The sequence below is a fragment of the Phalacrocorax carbo genome, chromosome 6 (genome assembly GCF_963921805.1).
Source record: "Phalacrocorax carbo chromosome 6, bPhaCar2.1, whole genome shotgun sequence".
Classification (NCBI taxonomy): Eukaryota; Metazoa; Chordata; class Aves; order Suliformes; family Phalacrocoracidae; genus Phalacrocorax; species Phalacrocorax carbo.
Window position 1 is genome coordinate 43,662,343 of NC_087518.1, and position 15,878 is coordinate 43,678,220.

Consider the following 15,878-nt stretch of genomic DNA (forward strand, 5'->3'; position numbering starts at 1 on the left):
ATACAGCGATGTGTATGTAAGTAAGCTGCCTGTCCTTGGAAAAACAAACCTCCAAAATGTCTCTGAAGCAGACACTTCCCCATTTCCAAATCCCAATGATGGAATGCCACAGGACTAAGCATCAGAATAGTATAGGAGTATGAGAGTAACAGCAACCACCACATCCCCATACTTTACCCCTAAGGACATACCATCCAATTCCAATGCATTTCTTAATCGTACACTAAATAAAGCCTAACTCTAATTACTATATAAGGTTACCATAGAGTTGGGTCTTCCCTCAATGACCCATCTTTTCTTTCCTCTATTGAAAGGTGATGCCCTGGGAGATTTTGAGGATCTTCTCTGTGTGTCCATATTTCCTGAGTGGAGAGCAGACTGCTGGAGCAGGGGTTCTGATTTGGCTGCCCCATGCCCCCAAACCCCGACATCGACAGAATGCACAAGCAGGTCTTATGCACATTACATCTCCAAAGCGTCCGATTTAGCATTCAGACACAAGAACAGCCCTGCTCCGCAGTCCCACCAGCTCCCTAAAGCATCACTCACTGTGTACATACTACGAGCACACATGCATATGTCTCCATATGAGACTCCCTGGCAGAGGCCTGGCAGCACTACTACTATTGCCTGTCACTAGTGGCTTTCACATGACTGTTCAGCAGCCGGTCCTTTTGTCAGCAGAGGTTGTGAAAGCCAGACTAAGATTATCAGAAGTGATTTTGAGCCAACCCATGAAAACCAAATAACTTTTAAACATTTTGATTTTGACATTGAGCGGAAATGTCCAAAAATGATTGAGAAATGTGACCAAAATCACTAGGACAAATACAGTAAAAATTCCTCTTCAAACAAACACAGACATAAGAAAAGAGGGTAAAAAACACACTATTTTCTCCATTACTATTAGGCTGAGCAACCAACAAGCTTTGGAAAGCACAATATTTAAGCATAAACCATGTATTGAGAGGACAGATAATAACTTCTATTATTTGCAGAGTCTACAACAATGCTGAGCACTTGCAGCAACACCTCTGAGTAAGGCTTGTTTTGGAAGATGTGGTAGAAAAATAAATGTAAAATAAGGCTACAGAACTGCAATACTAGATATGCATTTATGTTCCCCCATCCCCCAAAAGACTCTCTTTTTTCACTTTATTTTCACTTTCTTTTTTCTTGATTTCATGTAGCTGAATTATTTAAAAACTAATTTTACATAATCTATAATATTTGCTGCATAACACAATTGCTACTGCCATAGGTGGCACCTCTTTAACAACAATCTTCTAAGATTAAGTAAGCAAGCCAAAACACTTAGTGGGTGGTTTCTTCACTCTGCAGAGATGTTGCAGCATCCTGGATAGGATTCAGGACCTCACCTGTCTCTCAGTGATCACCACAGGCAGTACGATGGAAAGAAACATGCTACAAATGCCCAGTGGGATGTATAATAGCAGTAGTTTCCAAACTACTTTCCCCTTTGTGTTTCAGAGATATCCGAGGGAAGCCCATGGGCTTAACCTGTAACTCAGTGAAACAAAAGGAAATTCTCCTGCTGACTAGCAAAACCCTTGGAACCAGATGTTGCACAAATAGCTGCTGGAGCACTGAAAAAGGCAGAGGCTGCATTTGGGAAATCAGACTCCTTCTGCTGTGCTGAGGCACTGGATTGACATTTGTATTTATTATTTTTCTTAATGTACTAGTATTAACTTATTTGGTGCAGGTAAAGATGGGAAGGGAGCACAAGGAATCATCCAATCCAGTTCCCAACACTCACAGGTAAGTTTTTAGGAGAAGTTTACTCCAGGAAGACCCACAGAACCTGCGCAATACTTATGACAAGCCAAAACACATTCCTATAGCCAAAGAGAAAGGAATACCCTGACATATCATAACAGTAAAAGAGTAAACACTTCTCAAATGAAAAAGTCTGTAACATGACTGGTTCAAAAGATCTAGTTTCACTGAAAAAGATTTCGGAAGGAGTGTGCTATGCAGACTGACATATATGCACATATGTATAAAATATATATCTGTTCTGAAACTATTGGATATGCTGCTGAAATATTTTTATACATAAAGGCAGGGTTAAAAACTAAAGGTAAATGAATATACCAAAATTATATAAAAACACATCACAGAAAATTTCACAGCATTAGATTTTTCTAATGCTTATGAAGAAAGACTTAATGAAATAAATTTTGAATTGTTCAATTATTACCTAATAGTGCAAAACATCTTAAACTTGGAAGGATATATCTGTGTATTTGAAGGCAGAAGATTAACAGAAGAGTAAGAATTAAATATGAAGTCCCGTCACCAAATGCTGCTACTGAAATTACATTTATAAAAACAAGTCCTCCTTACAAGAACTAGAATTATTAAATACAGATATATATTGTACTATATATTTGTTGCAATGGGATTAGCTTTAATGGAAAATTCTTATGAAAGGAAACTGCTCTTCCTGCTAACCTAGAGCGCACTGTAGTCTATTCACATTTGGAAGTTTCATATCTGGAAAAATGCCAGACACGGTCCAGTTCCTCAGCTTATGTTGTGCTGTTCATTGATTGCAGTGGAACTGTGTCAATTTAACTGGGCTGGGAAGCTGACCCCCTATTCAGAAAATACGTTCTGGTGTTTGTGCACAATTTCATCTGCAAATATCTGTGCCTGATAGGCACCATAGGGACCATCTTGATAAATAATTTTGATGAAGTGAATGCAATGTACTGCTTAGTGTCCTTGTGTAGCATGAGGAGAGGACATGTCTTATACCAGTGGAACTGACAGGTGGGAAAACACATACTATTTCGGGCATTCAGACCCTCTTCAGGTTTCTGTATACTACTGTTGTTTTTATAAATGAAACTAAGCCATGCTTTGGCTGATCCACTGAACATAAAAGCCCTACTGCTACGTTTTCAACTGTTAATGGATTGAAATAACATGAATAAACATGAAGTGCCATCCTCCTTATTAAGTCTGCATTCACTGTGGGCAAGACAAGGAGTATAGGTGTGTTGTTTTTTTACTGCATAAATAGTGCTATGTTGGTTCTTGTGTTTAACATTCCTCAATATGAAGGAAGAAGAGTAGGACAAATATAACTGAGATGAAAGTGTGACCTTTTTGCAGGATCACAGCCTTGCCAAATTCCTTTTTTTGTCTGTAAAATTACATGGCCTAACTTCATAGACAGCAGCTTCTACCTGCATGTCTCTACAGTCAAAAGACAAATGAATCTTCAATACTCCTAAATAACATATGGAGTTTAAAAAATGGTGGAAAGAAAGCAATGCTGGCTCTTGTCCAGCTGTGCAGAAGATACAAACTTTTCCACTTGAATTAAAGTCTGTGCATGGTGCCAAATGTCAAAGTGTAAAATGCATTAAAACTGACAAAAAAAAAATAATATCAGTACTGCATACCTGTATAGACGCAAAATCCCTAGAAGCACAAGCTCCAAGAACAGCAGCACCCACCAAAACAGACTCCACTTCTTTGGACAGGACAACAGGCTTGCCTATACAAGAAAAAGCCATGCCTCTGTTAGGAAGCATATAGCAGTACTGCACTAGCGGCACAGTAAATAATTAAAGCAAAAAATAAAAAAAAAAGGAATCAAAAGGGACTTGAAAACCATGTTCACTACTCCATTCAGAGATCTACAGTTCATTTACTGTAGATTCATGTAAATCTCCCTGCTCTGTGGTTCCAGGCTCCAAGAAAAATGCAAAATTTAAATAAAACAATTTCAGCAAAATACACAAAGCATACGAAGAACACAGCCCCAGATCTCTGACACTGGCTATTTATCTTAAAGTGCTTGGTATAAACCTGTTACCCACACCCTCCAAACCCAGGTGCCTATTAAAAGTTGACCTCTAGGGGAAAACGAGGTGGCATCCTTTTTGTTTCTTTTGCAACAAACAAAAAGATTATGTGTGTTTGTTTTTAAGTATATAGCCAACAAAGCCAGTCTGGTTTTGCTGGAAGACATGAAAATATGAGTAGTAAACTTTCACAAGCTATGTATGAAATCGTAAGAGAAATCTTGTCTTCCAAATTATGCAAGACATTCATAAACAAGATTAAAACACTGGAAAAACGAACAAACTCAATATATATTCTGAAGTAGAATTAAAAATGATTGTTTCATCACGCATGGGTACTGTCATGAACATACTTTCCCTTCATTCACACAAAGTTTTCTAAGACCTGTTAATGTAAAAACTGCAGGAAAAAGAGTAATAAACAAATAAAAATGGCCTGCTTTCTTAATTCTCCTTAAAAAATCTAAAACAATAGCGTAAGTCTAAATACTTTTCTAGCTACGCTTTAGATGTTCATCCTCACTAAGCCAACGAATTTAATATTCCTACAGTATTTGGCATGTGTCTGAATTTCCATTACTGAGATAATTTCATTCAATGAATGATGATGCAACACAGTGGTGGGAGGAGGGTTTCCTTCTGTGAATAGCCTCAATGATATTATGCCCTAAAAAATGCTGCTCCTAGGGCCAACTGTAAGATTAGAAGGAGTTGAAATTTGGAGGAAGATCTAAAGTGAGCCATGAACAACTCCTACAGAGCAAAAGGCAAATACACACTTTTCAAAATGAGAATAAAATCATTAGTATCAGAAACAATTATTGACACAAAGCAAATTCACCTTGTCCCCCAAGCACCCACTTACATTATGCTAACTTTGCACTGTTCCACCAGTGTAAGGCTCTTTACCATTGACTCTCAATGACATAAAGGTGCCACAGTAGTCTTTATGCCATTTCCTCCTACAGTTAGCACAGGCAGAGTGATGGTGAAAGACAGTGGATCCAGTGAGGCCTTCTTTGACTGCTGAAATGACTACTAACAGCAAACTAGTATAATTACAGCATCCCTTAAATTTCTTTGACCAAATAAATCCACCTTAAAAATATTAGAGTAGGATCAGTCATCTGGTTCAGATGGACCTCAGCTCAGGACTTGGGTCAACTTGGAACAGAGAATATCACATTCAAGTTTACAGCTGCACGGCTGTTCGCCAGGCGTTGAAGCAGTAAGCAATTTTCAGCGTGCTCTAAAATTTACTGCACATTTCCCGCATCATCAGGATGAATACAGAATTCTTACCAGGCAAACAAAAAGATCAAGATACAAGTGGCCTGCAAAATTATCTATTGGATGTCTGCATGGCTGAGTCATGGGCATTTGCAGCTAACAATAATATATTCAGATTTTTTTCTTTTCAGGAAAGAATGGGGGATTGATCCTGGAATGTTAGTTATTTTATCTGATAGGCTCTAATGAGTTCAACACAACTGAGAGCATTTCAGTTAGATGAACTCTGACATCCCTTGTCAGTCACTGATTTTACAAATGGGGGAGAACTCCAGACTGCAAAAAGGCCTTTTTGTGCTGAATTGTACTTGGCCATTAGTTACAGTCAAAGAACTTCTGATTACATTTTAATCAGAATACCTTTTCACAGATCTTTTATCTTACACATCATGAACCAGCATCCCAACTCTACACGTAACTGAAATTCACCTAAAACATTTGAGTTATATAAGGAAAGGCATGCACTTGACAACATCATTTTTCACAAACAGAAAGCATCCCTTTGACTATTTAGTGAATTTTAAGGTCAATATGCATTGTGATTTTTCCTTCTCCATTTGTTTTCATCTCAGGTAAGTACATAAAGCATATTTTCATCTTCCCTTCTGCATCGAGGTTATGATGTGTGGTTTGATGTTAGGGCAAGTCAGGTCTCCAGACCAAATGCCCCAGATCTGAGCTTTAAATTTTATTCATGACAGCTCAGCTGGTCTTAATTTGAAAGATACGCAAAATACACATCATTCAAAGTTTTTCTCTAGTCCTTCAAACTAAATTTAGGGGTTTTTTTCCACATCTTTAAAAGTATGTTCAGCTGACTCACAGGTGTACTAAGATGCCCAACAAACACAGGCTAAAGGGAAATACTGTGGAAAATACTGTGGAAGCCTGAGATCTCCTCTTGTAATGAACCATATACCCAGGACCTTCCACCCATCAGGAATTCTACAAAACCAAATGCAACACCATGCAGGAGCAAGGATCCAGAAATTGTCTCCTAAACCATATTAATGATACAGACATGGAATTAATTCAGAAAAGAATTATTCTATATAATGGATACAATGTCCAGCATGAGCAGAAAGTGTCAGAAGTCCAACAGAATTCAAACAGGATGAAGCTAATAGAGGTTTTAGTAAAACACATCTTATGCCAAACATGCTCACAAAATATACTGGGCATCATCCTCAATGAATGAACTTCTTGTAACATGACTGAATGAAATAATTTCTACAGAACATTTTAAATAATTTTTAAAAATAAAAATCTGATAGTGAGAAAAATCTCTGACATATAATTTATACATACTGGTTTTAAAAAATCCATGCAAAGGTCTTGTATTTATTCAATTGTACTTTCTTAAAAAACCTGTAAGTCTAAGATCCACAAATTGGAAATCATGCTGGAGATTTCTCCAGAAGTCTGGAGAAATTGTCCCTAACAATATGAGGCATGGATGGAGCTTTGCTTGCACTGCATCTCTGTGTTACTCAAATGTCTTTAAATTTCAGGAAATCCAGTCTTGCAGGAAGTAACATTTCATTACACACTTTTTGGCCAACCAGCAAAATACAGTTCTATATAAAGAAAGTATTTATTTTTTCAAAGACAAAGTATTTAACCACCTAAAATAAAGCAGTTTACACCCCTTTCCCCGCACTTCCTCTAACTTACCAGTAATGTCAGCATGCATCTGCACAAAGAGAGGGTTCTTGCTCAGCCCACCACACAGAAACAGTGTGTCGATATGATGCCCTGCAGCCTTCATAGTTTCCAAAATATGTCTTGTTCCTAACTTCAAAAAGGAAAAGGGGGGGAACAGATGAGCACAGGAGAGCAGCCACAGAAACAGATCTTAAAGCACCATTTGCTAAAAGGAATGATACTACTAATTGCCCCCACCCGTAATCTCCGGGCTGGGAACAGACCTGCAGGGGTACGGCCTCTGCTTAGCTTCCAGCCAGTAACAGGCACTGTAATTAAGAACTAGAAAAATCAAACAGATGGCACAAAGAATTGGGAAGTATATGGGCACAGCATATTGCAGTAAACATCCTAGGGCTGGCTGAAGAAGTGAAGGTGTACCAGCAGAAAATAAACGCAGGGAAATGGGGCTTACAGGGAAGTACCAACAAGGGTGAAGACTGGGATTATGAGAAAACGCAGAAATGGGCATCAGGAAAAAATTGATGGCAGTGATAAGCAGTTGTTTGGGACCAAGCACAGTAGGATATGGAACACATTTCCAGATCCAGAACTAAAACCTACATGGCAAAGACATCCCCACCAAAAACTTATACTTACTTTGTATAACAGCACCTGAAAATCACTCTCAGTAGAGAGATTTCAATTCTGAAGCCAAATAGCAAAACAGAACAAAAAAAGAGGAGCAAATAATAAAAAAAAAATCTTTATTTTCTGTCTTTTCAGCAAAAATGAAAACCTGAAGAATTCTGTATTGGTTTAACTATTTCTCTTGGCCTTTGCCCTGTGCAAAATAAAACGTTCCATCTCGTGCCTGGATTAATTGAAACATCTAAAATGTAGGCATATTTTTAAACTTTTAATTTACAGTCTCCATTCTGAGAAACTCAATTTAGAACAGCTCAGTGTTCAGCTCTGCAAATGATGAAAGCAAACGCTTTGCCATTTTTAAAAATATCTTTTGTCTTTTTCTTTGCTTTGCTTGCCTCCAACTACTCACTGAAGTCAGTCTTCTCCCTCTTTCCTCTTGCAATAACATTTTCCAATTCTTTGACAAACTATTTGTCCAAAAATAATTCCCAGCTCTTTCTAATACCTTGGAAGTTAATTTTGAAGCTCAGACTTGACAAAATGCCAAATTCAAGCCAAAATTTGCCCAAGCTGACTCTTTGTAGATAGACTCCCCACAAAACAGTCTGGTCAAAGTATTCACAAACTGTCATTTAAGTTTTCTTTATGCTATGCTGCAAGTTCATTAAGCGGTCTGCAGCCTGCAATAAACCCCTCTTCAAATAAAAGCTACTGAAAATTGAAGCTAGCAGAGTTTCATCAGACTGGAGACGTTTACTATGAGTGACTGGCACTACTCTGGATAGGTCTTCAAATGTGTTTTGGTTTTTCAGGCAAGTGGTTATGAGGAACTTCAGCAGCCACAATACCAGCTGACTAAATCCATCGCTTCCCTATTGACACAGAGGGCCAATTTCCAAATCACACAGCCAAAATTTTAATTATGGAAAAAATTAACTGCTCTGAAAAGAGCCTGTCTCCTCAGAACAGGCTTGACGGCCACAATTATATCTCTGATCATGTTCTCATCAGTCTAACTGTTGCATCGCATTTTGCAATGAATAGTTAAAAGGATATTCTCTTTCACTACTTCTGAAATTCAAATTTATTAACAACTTCTCTCACAACATCCACATGTCAAAGACCCTGAAAAAGAACATGCTGTGAAAATTATTTTGTGTTTACCTGCCTGGAAAATTGTATTCACATAGCAATTTAAATTAAAACCAGACTTATTTCACTGTGGGTGGGGGGGAACTAATTTAATCCTGGATTGGAGAAAATGCAAATTGAGGGGCTTCAAATGCAAATTTTATATAAAAAGAAAAAAGCGTCTCCTGCTGAAAGGAAAACTAGAGATTAACATTCTGTGGGCAGGCCTACACTTTTTACAAGATTTTTACTTAGCTTTAAAGTCTATCTTGCACCCACTGAAGACAGCAAATGGTACAGGATTGGGGCTGTCCTGAAAACGAACTGTTTCCTTCAACAAAAGTGAAGCTAAAACTGTTAGTGACAGAGTATGAGAGGAAAATTAAATTTCCTCGGTATCACATTAGCAGTTAGTAAATATATCAAGTAAAACAAAGTCTACTCTGTCTACTTTTTAGTTACTGTTTCAATAGTGTTTTAAGAAAAATGAATTTCCGTTAACTTACAAAAAAACCTATGGTATGGTCTTTTTACATTAAATCTCAGGATCAGTGCCATTAGCTATCAAAAAGATATGCAGATGCTGAATTTAGTGTTCAACACAGTACTTGAGTCTTAAAATAAAATTTGAGTTGTATCATACAATGAGATAATAGGTGACTTTCCCAGGATTTCCAGCAGAGAACATTTCCACTTCGTTAGCACGATATAATAACAGAGCACCTGTTCCACACTGGAAAGTTTCTTTCAGGGGGCAGTATCAGTCACTGGCATTGTTTAAACTCTTCTAGACATTCTTATTTAAATGGTGGGATTATACTGAAGCATCAGGTATAACCAGGCTATAGTAATCTTAAAAAAGATCAAAACTCACAACAATGAACCCCAGGCTGGGGTTAAGTTCTAGTTATTTGCTGAAGAGGGAGGGTTAACACATAAGATGTACAATTCACAGTAAATTTACAGCAGCCGCCCACCCTCTATATCCCAGATGGCTGACCCAGCCTAGCAAAGTTGTTGTTTAACCAGTAGAGGAGTTTGGAATTTTTCCAGCTGAACAGTTTCGTCAGGAAAACTCCCCAATTCATCAAACTGTTAATGTTTTGCAAAAACACCTCAAGTTCAACAAACTTAAGGAAAAAAAAAAACACAAAAAGGATGTCAAAAGAATGCCGATTTCAGTCACCAAATGCCTGGGGATAGCACGCCCCACTGAGAATACCCTATACCAGGGTTTCAAAACAACTTATTTGACCCAGGTTTCACTTCAAAATACAACTTCTTGTGAACTGGAAATCCTGGGTTCCAGAGAAAATTAGGGCAGGAACAAAAGTATTAAAAAAAAAATTACCCATCTCTGCATGTTAGCACACAGTGAGTGCGTTACTTCATAAAGACGGTCCCTCTGTTTGCTTTCACAGAAACACAGCCACAGGTTAGAAATGCTACGCACGAGGCAACTGCTTGCCTTGCAGCAGGGAAACTGAAGGAGGAATGAGATCTGGTCTGTTCGGTCTGTAGCATTATAAACTAAATCACAGACCCATTCCGACACGCCGTGGTACAGAGTTCTGGCTCATCTAACAGGCAAGCAGGGGAAATTCATGGATTTAGCAACAATCTGAAGCTGAGGCATTTTAGGGGAGCGCAAGTTCCTTCATACAATTGCCAAAGCTTTTCTTCCACTCTCGCAGCTTCCCTCTAGATAGCCCATGATGTTAACGCTGCCCCATATACTATCAGCCTCTTGCCTCACATCTGTGCTAGAAGCAAAGAATTGTGACAAGGAGAAAGCTTTTTAGGGGAACATTTTCTCCACAGTTTGTCGATTATCCTACAGTAGGGAGTAGTCACCAATGTGGCTAAACAATATCTTGCTCCTTTAAGAAGTCCATTAAGTGAATTCATCTATTATTAGAAATCTGTTTAGCAGAAGGGAATGATCAGTCTGCCACAGAACATGAGACAATTCATTTATTCTTTTATGCACTTAAAATGGCTTACAGCAATGGCTTGAATCGTGGCCAAGTAGATAAGGGCAAGTTCATCCAGACCCCGAGACAATGTTAGGCCAACAACCTGTGCAAAGATCAAAAAGAAAATCTACAAATCCAGCCAAAGTAAAACTCTGCTATTTTCTATGGTTTCTTGTTGTAACAAGTTTTAAGTGCTAATTCTAAGCCCTACTTTTGAGAGCTGTACACATAATGTTATGTTAAACATGTTATTCCTGATCTGGGGAAGAACGACATAAATTGTTCTTGCCCTTCCAAAGAAATAAAGAACAAACAGCGTATTGTATGGGATTAGAGATAGATTAACTCTGACAGCTTTATGTTATGACTCAGATATTGCTTGTGAATGTATTTAATGTAATACTATGAAAATGCTATTACATAAAAATAACTTTTTAAAAGCATTTGTCCCCCTCCCTTCCAAGCATCCTAACACTGAAACACAATTAATAATTAAAGACTATATCTTAACCTCCTTTACTCTGACATAAATCAATACTGCAATGTAGTTACTCTGGATTAATATCAGCATAAGCAAGACCTGAGTGCAGCTATAACTGTGGCAGGAAAAATGTGTTGCTATTACCAGTATTTGCATACAGCCATCATACCAAGGAAATTCTGATTCTGCTGCAGCATATAATTCTTTCATAAAACAATACAGGTATTATTAGGACCCAAAAATATAGAAGTAAACTCTTTTTTTTTTTAATGTTTTCCTTTGTGGTTTAAAATGTGTTGCAGTGCTTACGCCTACCTTTTCCTATCTCAACCTCAAATACAGCATATTTTGGTGCTGCTGAGTAGCTTGAGATGCTCACTTCAAGGACAATATGCTATTTTGAAGTACATTTTTGCATTAATCACCAGGTATTTTGATAACATCAAATTATACCCTTATGATATTCTTCTATTATAGTTCTACACAGTAACATCCTGGCTTGTGACCTAGTCAATCTACCAACATGAAGTTCAGTGAAAAGAAACGTCCAAACATGTAAAGATGGGCTGAAAATCTCCCCAGCAGAGGTTCTCTGGGTGAGCTTCCAAATGCTGCTCTTTCTGGTCCCAGATTTTGATTTCTTTGCAAAGTCTTTTCAAATTTCTTTGTACAATATTTCAATCCCTTTAAGTTCCAAAAGTAGCAATTTTAAAACCACAAGACAGAATCAGAGCAGGTTTACCTTTGAACAAAGATGTATGAAGCACAATGGTTGCATATTTCCAATCATGAGAGCATCTACGCCCATTTTTAACAATAAGGAGAGGTGCTTTCCAGTTTCTGTTGAAATTTACCACCCAACAACTCTAATACAGCACATTTACTGGAGATTATTCTGTTTAAATCAAGCAATCTCTCCTCAGAATATTTAATTGCTTTCCCAGATAAGCGTGCCCAAATTTGTGTTGAAATTCATTGCAACAGATATGCAAAAATCGGTAGACAGGTGAGTTAACAGCAGCAAGTGCTGCTAGTCGGTGTTCTGAAATGTAATTCCTAGGAAGGATACTGGGACACATGCAACACTCCTCATATTCTTAGAAAAGAAATGTCGCTGCAGTGATATCTCAACTACAACGATCTCTGATTTTCTACTGAAACATTAGCACACTTTGAAATGCAGCAAGAAACCCAAATCCTATGGGATAGTTTAAATAGCTCAGGAGGAGTATGCTCAAAATTGAAAAAAAGCTCCTTGTGAGCTTTTTTTTTTACCCTGTATTGACCTTTTTGCAAAGAAAGGCTGTTTCTTACCATGCCCTTTAGTGTCAGATCTGTTAAGGGAGATCTGTTACCATGGAAATCTGGCCAAACATGTAAATCAACAGTGAGGAAACCCACAGGCAAAGATTTCTTAATCAGATCCAGGTGACTGTTCAAGTATGTATATATACTGCAAGCACTAGAAGAAAAACAAGTTGGAAAAAGAGTGGGGGAGGTTATTCATCAAACATAAAACATTTGTACTACCATCAAATGCAGAAAACCCATCAAAGAATGCCAAATCCCAAATCTAAAACAAAGGGGGAGAAAGGCAAAAACGACCGCTTGCTGAGCCCATCGCATTGCAGGGTGCGGGCAGTGGGGATGTCTATCTGCACATCCACTCAACAGGCCATCTGAATTCCTCAGTCCCACAGGACGAGGGAAGATAATGGCAGTTTCTGATCTTGAGTTTGTATATTGACTCCTATGGGTCCCAAGTTGAGCCAGAGCTGTTTGATGTGTTGGGGACTGATAATGCCTCTCTCTAACAGAAAGGTGCTGACACTGTGAAAGAGAAAGTTAGAGAAAAGAGAGCTGAGAGAGAGGAATAAGAAGGATTCCAGACAGAAATGAACATCAAATTCCTTTACATATGTTTAAAAATTTTTCCGATTAATCAATAGTGCTGGACTTCCAGCTTTCCTTTTTTAAACCATAATTATTTCAGTATGTGTTATGATTAAAATGCAGCACTAAGGGTGGAGGAGAGAAAGCAAGTGGCTGCTATTTTAGGGAGGAACCAAACATGGGCCTAAATATGACTGTATCTAAGTTCAGATACTACACCCAACTCCACAATATCCAACAGACTTTTTCCTGGACCAAGAGAAATCTTAGGACTAATGGTGAATTCTTCAGTGCTTTGGCTTGTAATGACTGTAGTGACATTCCATTTAAAAAATGTTGCAATTATGCTCAGAATATTTTTTCAAATGCTCATACTATCATAAACAGATTCACATACATTTTTCAACTTCTTGGAAATCTCCAAGTGGGGCATTTAATTCTAGACATGTGGGTCAATAATAGCATCTAACCCTAATTACAATTGATTAGTCATTGTCTCATCCACTCTAGACCCAAACAGTGATATTCATTTAGCCTCTACATGTATATTCAATCATGCACTAATGAGATCCCTAAGGGAACTTGGCATATGCTTTACTAGTTTGACTTCTGACCTGCTAGCAGCTGTATATTTATACTTTGCATTCAACCATTCAGCTGCATGTTTTTTCAATTATACCTTACCATGTGTATGCTATCAGAGGATATCATTCAAAATGAAGTACACTTGGAAGACATTAAAATAACTAATTCACATCATTATTCACGTACTTTAAAATGTACTTTATGTGTCTTCCTGGACCTGAATTATGATAATTTTGAGGTCACAATCATTTTTTTTCCCCCTTGTTGTAAAAGTGGCCCTATTTTCTACATCCCTAAAGACTGCATTATAAGCAGTACATACTAAGGACAAAGTCATTTTATTTCCAGTCTAAGTCATGGCTTGACTGTTGGGAAGGAAAAGAAAGGAAAGCTTCGCTCAACCACAGACCTACCATGTCACCCCAGCTTCTATCTATTCTCCATGTTGCTTGATTACTCTCACAAGGATTAGCCATTTGTGCAGCTCTGACAGAACACAAGGCTGAACAAAAGAGGCTGAAGTTCAGCCAAATATGCTTAAGACCCATATAACCTTGGAACTACACTTTTTTTCCCCACACACCTTTTATTTTTTTTTCCCCAACATATAGATATGGGTTCAAGGCACTACATTTGGACTGAGTGACTGGCAAAATCCTTCAAACACTTGCCAGTTCCAGTTTCTACCAAGTTTGTGTTATATGTACTATCACACCATCAGCTCTTTGGAGCTCTTTCTTTTCAATTCTCTGAGAAGGTATCAGTAGCAGCTGGATCTGAATTGCAGAGTTGAGCACAAGCTATTGCTATTGAAAAGAAACTATGTTGGAAGTGGAGAATAAGAAATCAATGCAAGTTTGCCCAGGGTTATGTTCACGTTAGGGACATAACCTCAGAAAGCAACAAGAGGTTGGTATTTAATCTGTTCAGGAATCCTGGAAGATGCCAGCAGGTATCTTTCAGGAAAAAAAATAAAAATTTTGGATTTCTAAATCTAAAAAAAAAGGACTCTAAAACATCTAGAGGTACATAGAACTGCCAAATATGGTTATTATGTTCTGCTTGAAAGATCCCAGAATTGCTGATAGAAAATGTGTGTGTCACTTCACCACTTTTTTTTCACGAGCTATCTCTTTAGATGGGAGATGGCACTGAGAAGTGAAGAAAAGGACATTCTGTCCTAAAATACAGCGCTTCACAAAGCGCCAAAGGGCATTTAATCTTTGTTGTCAAACAGTTAGAAACTGTGATTCTAGGAAACAGAATTATTTAAACATTAAAGAATAAATGATCATATTCTTTCTTTTTTTTTTTTAATTTCTTAATATAGCCTACCTATACTGGATTTTACCATATCAGTAATGGCTAGGTGTCAGACCTACACATTTTATAGACTGAAGACCAAATGTTCTATCTATAAAGCAATTTCTGCATGAAGGAAACCAAGTTTTGTTGTTGCTCACAGAGCACGCCTATTAGTTAGGCCAAGTGCTAAATTTACAGCTGTCCAGACAATCCTCATGTAATTCAGACCTCTCCATTTCCAGTAAAAGAAAGGAAAAGAGAACATAGGAATAGTACTGGGAGGGTTGCACAAGACTGGTCTTCAGTACCAGTGGTCAGTAGGCGCTGGTTTCTGGCAAGTCTGACTAAGCCACTCACACCCTAACAAGTTACCACAAATTACTGAAACAGTGATAAATGCAGCTTGCAAACTCTTGCTCCTGCTATAGGCAAAGGAACAGAAATCTGCACAGTGAAGCTTCCGAGACCAGCTGCTCAACAGGCAGTTTGCCATTGCCTAACCTACTTATTAGCAGTGTTGGGAGCCTGGGAGAAAGGAAAGACAGACTTGGGAAGGTAGAAATAGGTGATAGGCAGCAGAAAGTAAGAGGCATGGATTTGTGACCTCAGATGGTGTTTTTTTAATGATCCAGACGTGCATGTACTTTTTGTCACTACAAAACCAGCCTGACTCTCCACAGTGTTGGACCTAGCATGGGAAGAAAAGGTAATATGCAACTGCACACCTAAAAATGGAATTCTCATTTTGTTTTCTTTCGATGACCATTCGCAATGGCTGAACAGATATAAATTCCTCCACCCACACAGAGAACATACCAAACATAGTAAACAAGATTCTCTTACATGTTCTGCTGAGATTTTCAGGCAAAGAATTTATCATTACCACCAACAATCCCCAAAATAAGACACTTAAGTATATGACTTAATGTAAGCAAACACATAATCCAAAGTTTGGGCCAACACTGTTCACTAAAAAATGCCTTGTATTTGTATAGCTACTGCCACTAGTCCCTATGATAAGGCTGTATCTCATGATCCATATGTAGAAAGAAATGAAGAAATAAGGAGAAAAATTCAGTT

The 15,878-nt window shown here is 38.0% G+C and overlaps 1 protein-coding gene across 9 annotated transcripts in view; it reads right to left on the reverse strand.

The window, feature by feature from the left end:
• FGGY (FGGY carbohydrate kinase domain containing) overlaps positions 1-15,878 on the reverse strand; it is a 328,075-nt gene that overhangs the window by 25,765 nt on the left and 286,432 nt on the right. For 8 of the 9 annotated variants that reach the window (XM_064454957.1, XM_064454960.1, XM_064454956.1 and 5 more), the window contains 4 exons: positions 12,330-12,477; positions 10,563-10,637; positions 6,807-6,927; positions 3,438-3,532 (listed from right to left, as the gene is read on the reverse strand). In XM_064454957.1, the coding sequence (XP_064311027.1) occupies positions 3,438-3,532; positions 6,807-6,927; positions 10,563-10,637; positions 12,330-12,477 (439 nt within the window). The remainder of the gene's footprint in view (positions 1-3,437; positions 3,533-6,806; positions 6,928-10,562; positions 10,638-12,329; positions 12,478-15,878) is intronic. The other variant, XM_064454961.1, reaches the window with a different exon arrangement.